General features: G+C 50.4%; 1 protein-coding gene across 3 annotated transcripts in view; it reads right to left on the bottom strand.

Annotated features, from left to right (window-relative positions):
• Window positions 1-980: 980 nt before the first annotated feature.
• Csrp2bp (CSRP2 binding protein) overlaps window positions 981-7,827 on the bottom strand; it is a 22,915-nt gene continuing 16,068 nt past the window's right edge. For 2 of the 3 annotated variants that reach the window (XM_005380916.2, XM_005380919.2), the window contains exons 7-10: window positions 5,759-5,895; window positions 4,631-4,806; window positions 3,041-3,231; window positions 981-1,614 (exon numbers count right to left, since the gene is read on the bottom strand). In XM_005380916.2, coding sequence (XP_005380973.1) covers window positions 1,441-1,614; window positions 3,041-3,231; window positions 4,631-4,806; window positions 5,759-5,895 — 678 coding nt within the window. In that variant the 3' untranslated portion in view covers window positions 981-1,440. The remainder of the gene's footprint in view (window positions 1,615-3,040; window positions 3,232-4,630; window positions 4,807-5,758; window positions 5,896-7,827) is intronic. The other variant, XM_005380917.2, reaches the window with a different exon arrangement.

The raw sequence follows: 7,827 nt of genomic DNA, 5'->3' as shown, positions 1-7,827 counted from the left end.
GGGTGAGGTCCCCACCTGAACTATAGGAAGAAATCCTTTAAACAGATGAGGAGAAACTGCCATGGTTCCCCTATTCCTTTGAGATGAACAGCAGACACAATGAATGCAAAGAAATGCTACTATAAAACAATGGAGCCGGGAGGGTGGCGCACGCCTGTAATCCTAGCACTTGCGAGGCTGAGGCAGGAGGATCGCCGTGAGTTCAAGGCTGGCTTGGGTACATAATGAGACCCCATGCCCCCCAAAAGTTTCCCCATTGTGGATCAGAGCTGAGCATGGACAGTGTGGCCTCCAGTCAGTGCCAAGCATGGTGGTGGCCTTGGCAGCACCATTCTGAGTCCACATGCGAGTGAAAATGTTCATGACTTACAAACATGGATCAGGGAGTCGGGCAGCGCAAGCGCAACCTTCCTCAGGCACCTGCCACAACCAACCTCAACCTCCACGGGTAAGAGTTACAAGCTGGTTTCCCGGCTTCTGATTTTATTTCACGGGACTAACAAAAACCCTGACTAGGCAGAAAACTTGGAGGAAGGAAGAGGGAAAAGCAAACAGATGGAGAACGGTGTGATTCCTGCACGAGGGACACAGGGCCCAGGTGCCAGGGCGCCCCTCAAGCTGCCAGCTCTGTGGGTATGGACGAGGAACAGGAACACCGGTGGTTCTCTGCGGGGCGCACCCTCTCCCTGGCTCTGCAGCCCACAGCTCTCGATGAGGCAGGGCAAGCAGCCCAGCTGCTGTGATGCCAGGTGGGGCTCAAGTACCTGCGGCTCCTGGAAAGGCTCCTGGGGTCCACACTGCAGCCGGTGGCGCCTCTCCCACCCAGCACTGTAGGTCCTGCAGACAAGGCCACCCCAGCCTTCTCTCGCTCTCCTGGGGAATCAGCAGCCAGCTCAGCTGCTCAGCCCCCAAGGCAGCTTCCGGCGCAGGGAGAATGGAACCCTTGCGTCCTCACCGAGGCCAAGTTAAGGACGCCAACAGGGAGAGCAACACAGACTTTTATTCTTCAGGCTGTGACCGAGGTCAGCAAAAGAGACACAGAACTCTGGGGCCCTGCAAGCCTCCTGGACTCAGTGACAGCACAGTACCAGCTGGGGATAGGTCAGCAGCCACTTCCAGAATCGCCCATCTGTCACCAGGCAGCGTGGAGCCTCCTGGTCACTGCTTTCACACTGGGTTGGGACAGCGGGCTCTCTCCAAGAGCAGCAGCTCAGGGGCTTCTGCTCCTGCAAGCCAGCGGCGGGGGATAGCAGCGTCCTACAGCAGCAGAGCTGACGGAGGAAACCCACAGCTATTGGTGCTCCAGAGAGGACCAGAGTGACGGTGGAAGGGCCACCCCACTGTGCGCAGGGGCTGCACCCATGGGGTACACTCGTCACCTGCGGGTTCTCATGTAGACCTATCCCCTAACAGACACGTACTTCTGCAGGGAGCACGGCATCAGCGCCGCAGCCGCAGGAAGAAGGCGTGCTTGCACTCAGAGCTCTCCAGCGGGTAGTACTTATCGTAGAAGTCCAGCACGTACTCTTCAGTCTTGAAGCCAAACTTCTGGTAGAGCAGCATGGCGGGGTTGCTCGCTGAGACATGCAGGGTCACATCCTTGCCCATGCAGGTCTGTGGAGAGAGCGGGAAACACTGGATGGGAATGCAGGAGCCCTTCCCGGGCAGGGGCTTGTGTGCACGCACACAGCACCACTCACACCACAGGACATTCTGCCACTTATCTACGCGTCCTGAGACCAAAGAGCCTAGGGGTGACGGGGCATTGTTCCCCCACCTAAGACAAAGGACCACTGGGAACATTTGGTCAATTTTACTGTTTGTTTATAATTCCATCACACTCACTACCCCGAGGCCTCTAAGTAACAACTCTGGTATAGGTCACTTGACCGTGTCCTTTCTGTGTCCCTCTCCCCATCCAAAGGCATCTGCATTTCAGGGACAAAAGAGAGAGTACCAGACTATACCAACGACTGCCACCCACCAGCCTGGGCCACATAGCAAGTTCAAGGCCAGCCTGACCTGACAGATATCCTGTTACGGTTTGTGTCTGGATGTCCCCCCAAAGCCTCACGCAGTCATGGGGGGTGGGCTTTTCAGAGGTGGCTGAATCTAGAATGTGTGATTAATTCATGGTCTGATGCTGAGATTAAGGGTGTAAGTGCTACACCCGCCCTAGGGCAGGTGGCCTGCATATAATATAAGGGACAGAAAGAGTCCTGGCTCTCCCTTGTTGCTTTTGTTGTCTTCTGTGCCACCACAAACTTTGCCCTTCTGCCATGTGTCACCCTGCCTTGGAGCCAGCTGATTATGGACTGAAACTTCTACAAACTGTGAGCTAAGTAAACCTTTTCCCCTTTATCTTTGGGTGTCAGGTATTTTATCTCCACAATGAGAAAAGTAACTAAGACAGACACTGTCTCAATAAATACATAGATAAAAATAAGTAAATAAATAAACAGATAGATAGATAAAAAAAAATAAAGTGAATCTTGCCCACATCAGGATTATACACAATCCTCCATACCTATCAGTTCCTAAGAGAAAGTTACCGGAAAAATTCCAGGGAGAAAACCCCTGCATTTTTTTCTGTTAGTAACAAATAGATGGCCTATTTTCTCCAAAGGTGAAAGAGAGAAGTCACAGGATGAGCTGTCTTAGAACTCGGTCTCAGCAAGGCCGCAGCTGCACTCGGTGCGGGTGAAAACACAAATGCAGCCTGGCTCGGCGGTCAGGGCATCGGGGCTGGAGTCTCAGCAGGCAGCAGTCCCGGCGTGGGCCGTGCCCACTTCTCCGCATTCACAAACTGGTTTCCCTGCACCCTGGGCTGAACAGCGACCTCACTATGGGGTTGGAGCCTCAGAGTGCAGCGGTGATCACTGGCCCCTTTCACGTGGTCTCCCAGGACCTACCCTGGCAGGGCTGGGAGGACGGGTTCAGCCTCTCCTCTCCAAGTCCCCCAAGTCCCCAGGGCGCCCTGAAAGGTAAGTCGCATGACTTACGCGGCTAAGTCACTAAGTCACCAGCGGAGACCACTTGCCTGGATCAGGTGATAGATCATGAAAGTCGCGATCCCTGCTCTTCTCCATTCGGGGTGGACGAGTAGAAACGAAATGTAGGCCTCGTTGTATTTCACATCGGGAACCATGAAGCCGAAGGCGATGATGACTTTCTTATAGAGGACAACCACACTGAAGTCAGGGTACTGCAGGCACTCAGAAAGGTCGATGCCTGAATGAAGGGAGGGCCAGAGCTCAAGGCCTGCGCTTTCTGGGACTCAGCAACACCAAGTTACTAGGTCCACACTTATAGCTACACCTGAGTGCTAAAAAATCCCCACAATGGATGCAAAGATATTGCCACAGACACCACACACTCAAATCATAAAAAGGAACTTCAGAAAATGCCAAAATTGACAGTGTCTTCTAAGCACATGTCATAGCCAGGGTGGCAGGTTGAGAGGCGGCACAGCGCTTGAGCTGTGTCTTCGCCTCCCCACTGTGTGTGTGACATGGTCATCAAGAAGGTCTCAAGAGGGACAGGGATTTAACTCAGTGGCGTAGCGGCTGCCTGGGAGGTGCAAGGTCCTGAGTTCAACTCCCAGTACAAAAAAAAAAAAGGAAGGTCTCAGGGCCTCTTGCCCGACTGGTGTGGACATGGTGCTTGACAGTGCAGGAGTTCTTTGGTAGGAGCGCCCCAACCTCACAACAAAAAAACAGACAAAAACACACCCTGGCAAAAAGTAAGAAAAGTGCTTAGCAGGAAGGCAGAAGTCACAGGTGTTCCCAGAATCCCACTCGGCCCCAGTACCAGTCCCAGAAGAGTGTACAGCTGCCACTAACTGTACACATGCAGTTATCAGACTGTCAGCGTGACGTGGCTCTGCATGACATCTCCTCTAACATCTGAAGTCAGCTGTAATTCCTAAGCAGGCTGGCAAGAACATGTTCTGTTTAGCACAAAATGTGCTCCTTTAGCCGATGGCTTGGGAGACAGTTAAAATAACAAATCCTACTGGCCTTACTCCTATTTGCAGTCTATGATCAGGGAATTTGCCTTTTTAAAAATGCCCCTGGGCTGTGCTCTCTAAGGATCAGATAAACACACAAAGTACAGAGCTGTTAAGCTAAAACCAAAAATGTCCAAACACGCCCAAGCTATGTATGTGTGGCAGACATTACCTTGTGTCTAAACAAAGGTAGAAGCAAAGCAGGATGAATCTTTTATTCTGGAAGCAGAAACAAACAGGGAAGAGGAACAAACAAGAACACTGTTTATTACTGCAACTGCTGGCTTCTTCTCAATCTCAGAAAAGTAAAAGTCATTTAATTTTGATATTTCTATGTTGGCAGAGACAAACTACATGAAATCACACCAGGAAGCTGGGTGTGGCTGTGCACACCTGTAATCCCAGCACTTGGGAAGCTGAGGCAGGAGGACTGCTGTGAGTTCAAGGCCAGCCTGGACTACAGAGGAAGACCCTGTCTCGAAAAGCAAAACAAACAAACAAACAAATAAAAAAATCCCATGAGGAAAAGTTGTAGGGTCTGTCACACTGCATACTTTAATTTAAAACTCCTGGGTGAGGTCTACTGAAAACCATCTGCCTGGGTTGGAGGGAAGAACATACCAGGCCAGAAAAACTCCTGACACATAGAGTTGATCGTTGGGATATGATTTGGCCGCACATAGCAGTAATCGAGAGGTGCGTCGGGCTCTGGTGTCCAGTGAGGATCACTCTTGTGCAGGTAGGAACGAATCTGGGACAGGAGCTGTAGTTTGGGTGGCTTTGTTTCATAATCACGCCTCCAGCACATAGAAAATAAACAAAGTCAAGAAAATGCCCAGTATTATTCCCAGTTATTTGACTCATATGCATTTTGATATGCTTGAAATCTTTTTTTTTTTTTGTCTTTTTGAGACAGGGTCTCACTATGCAGTTCAGGCTGGCCTTGAGCTCACTTTGTAGCCTAGGCTGGTCTCAAATTTGCAACAATCCTCCTGCCTCAGCCTCCTGAGTGCTGGGATTACAGGCACGCACCCCCACACCCAGCTTGAAATCTTAAACTAATTGGCACTACTTTCTGTGATAACTAGCTTCATTACAGCTAAAACACATTTTTGGGCATGGAACCTGAAATTCATGGGCCAAGCCCCTCATCACCTAAAGGGGCCATACTAGGTGAAGAAATACAGACAGCCCATGGTTTGCTCTAGATGCTGGCGGGATCACCAGCCGCCTGCCCACAGGTCCACCTGGAGCCCAGGGCTGGGCAGGGAGGGCCGGGCGACTGGAGCACTGTGGCAGGCCGGGGCCCAGAGACACTGGGCCCACATCGCAAAGCCAGCGGCACTGCTCGAAGCGGGCCTCTCCAGGGAGTTCTGCTTCTGGTTCACCACCTGGACCAGTGATTAGAAAAGGGTCCTGACATCCAGCCCAGATACTGGCTCACTCAACTGAGGCATCAGGCCCTTTTTATTTTCATTTCACAAAGCACTAAATATATACAACTTTAATATTTAAAACAGTGATTTATGATAATCACAAGGAAATATCAAGTTAACGTCTTGGTTTTCATATGTGTTTCAAAGGATCATCTTGTCACCTGAAGTGAGCAAAGGGTGACAGCAGATGTGGACCAACGTCCCTGCCAGCACCTGCTCACACCGCTGGGTCTCTATTCCTCCAGCAGGCAAGCAGAGTGCAGCTCACCCTGCATACCCTGACCAAGACCAACCTCACATTTTGTCCGCATACCTGATGTAGGGCTTTAGGATCCGGGAAGTGTAGGGGCTGACAATGCTCTGGTCCACAGCCAGGTCCTCCGAGCCTACCAAGCGATACAAGAACTTGCTGGTCTGGTGCCGAAAGCCCTTCCTGGATGGCAAGGCTGTCTACGCAAGGAAATAGCGGTTACAGAAAGTTCAGTTCCACATGGAAGTGATGCTTATGATCTTTTTATGTAGTAGGAAGTAGACCTTTTCACATTATTTGGACAGTTCAAATTTCAATACAAACCTTGGAGGTCCTTTGGCCTAAAATGAGATCCAAAAACTTAACCCTGGTTTTAAAAGTTGAAAGCAAAAACAAGTTTAAAAATTCCTTTTCTTTTCTTTTTTTTTTTTTTTTTTGGTCTTTTTGAGGCAGGGTCTCACTATACAGTTTAAGCTGGCCTTGAGCTCACTTTGTAGCCCAGGCTGGCCTCGAACTCGGAATGATCCTCCTGCCTCAGCCTTCCGAGTGCTGGGGTTACAGATGTGTGCCACCATGCCCTGCAAGTTTAAAAACTCTGAAGTTATTTATAAATCTTGTCATTTCAGTGAGTGAAATGCAGGACTTAGGCTGAACTTGTGGCCTCTCCTAGCTCCTGTTGTCTACATCCTGCCTTCCACCACTTGCTAATGTTAACCAACACCAGGCCTGAGGAGCTCACATACACCGGAGTCACGTTATAGGACCACCATGTTATCCTGAGCGCAGGGGGCAATTACTGCTGTCCACATATCCAGATATTTACAAAATCTCCTTTTTTCAATATATAAATTTGGCAAAAATGGGAGTGGTGTAGATTACCATCCCTAAAGCAAGGAGGCCCAACTTGGTTCCTAGAAGGCTCTGCAGAACAGGGCCTTTGGTGTCCCCTGTGTGCCCCAAGAGACGCACGGAGGTGGCTGCTAGCAGGGAGCGCGCCCGGGCCTGCAGCCATGTGCTAACAGAATGTGCACAATTAGACTTTTATAGCAATGGGTGCAGAGGGGAGATGAAAAGGCACATTCACACAGTGGTTTAGTGCCAAGAGGTAGATGAAGTTTAGAAACCTGAGTTGTTTTTGTAGACTCAGTTTCATCTTAGTGTAGAAAATAACTGTTGAAAGAAGAGCAAGATTTCTTCCTTTGTAGTTCACTCTCATACTTTCCCAACCTGGACACCAAGGTTTTCAAAGGCCAACTCTGAAATGCTTCCAGGGGCTTGAAGTTTCAAAGTAACAGTTAAAGCTGTGGTGATGCTTTACAAACAGCCATAAACGATTCCTCCCAGCCCTAAAGGAGGGAGCGGCTCCTCCTGTCTGAGACAGAGCTGATTTCCCCTCCCCAGGAGACTGGGCAGCTTCAGGAATGCCTGTGACCACTCGGAGGGCAGCAGAGGCAACATCTTGGGACAGGAGCCAACTGGTAGCCAAGACCAGACGCCACAAAGAGACAGACAAACCTAGAAGAGAAGCATTTCAGGTCCAAGCCAGGTCCCAGGCAAAGGCAGTCATGTGAGTGACCCTTCCTGGGGCACCTGAAGGAGAAGAACCGCCCAGCTGAGCCCAGTCTGCCCAGAGGAAACTGTAAACTCACTAAGCTCCAGGTGGTTCCCAATGCAGAACCAGGACACTGGAACACCAGCCATGAGCCACCAGGCCACAGAACATGCTCAGCACCTTTTTAGTCTCATGGTGAAACCTGTGGGCCCTGTGGCTGTCACCTTTCACTAAGCCACTCTTCCCTCTGCCTGGCCACCACTGCAGCTGCCTCCTGTCCATCTCTGCAGCCATCCCCACCCCACAGGATCACAGAGGCCAGGTGCTTCCTTTAGAAACACACACAGCAGGGCGTGGTGGCGCACACCTGTAATCCCAGCACTAGGGAGGCTGAGGCAGGAGGACTGTTGCGAGTTTGAGACCAGCCTGGGCTACAAAGTGAGCTCAAGGCCAGCCTGAACTGCATAGCGAGACCCTGTCCCCAAAAGACAAAAAAACAAAGTCAAGAAAATGCCCAGTATTATTCCCAGTTATTTGACTCATATGCATTTTGATATGCTTGAAATCTTTTTTTTTTTTT

This window comes from Chinchilla lanigera, unplaced genomic scaffold, assembly GCF_000276665.1.
Source record: "Chinchilla lanigera isolate Chin_1 unplaced genomic scaffold, ChiLan1.0 scaffold00014, whole genome shotgun sequence".
Taxonomy (NCBI): Eukaryota; Metazoa; Chordata; class Mammalia; order Rodentia; family Chinchillidae; genus Chinchilla; species Chinchilla lanigera.
This window is presented reverse-complemented; position numbering and strand designations above follow the sequence as displayed.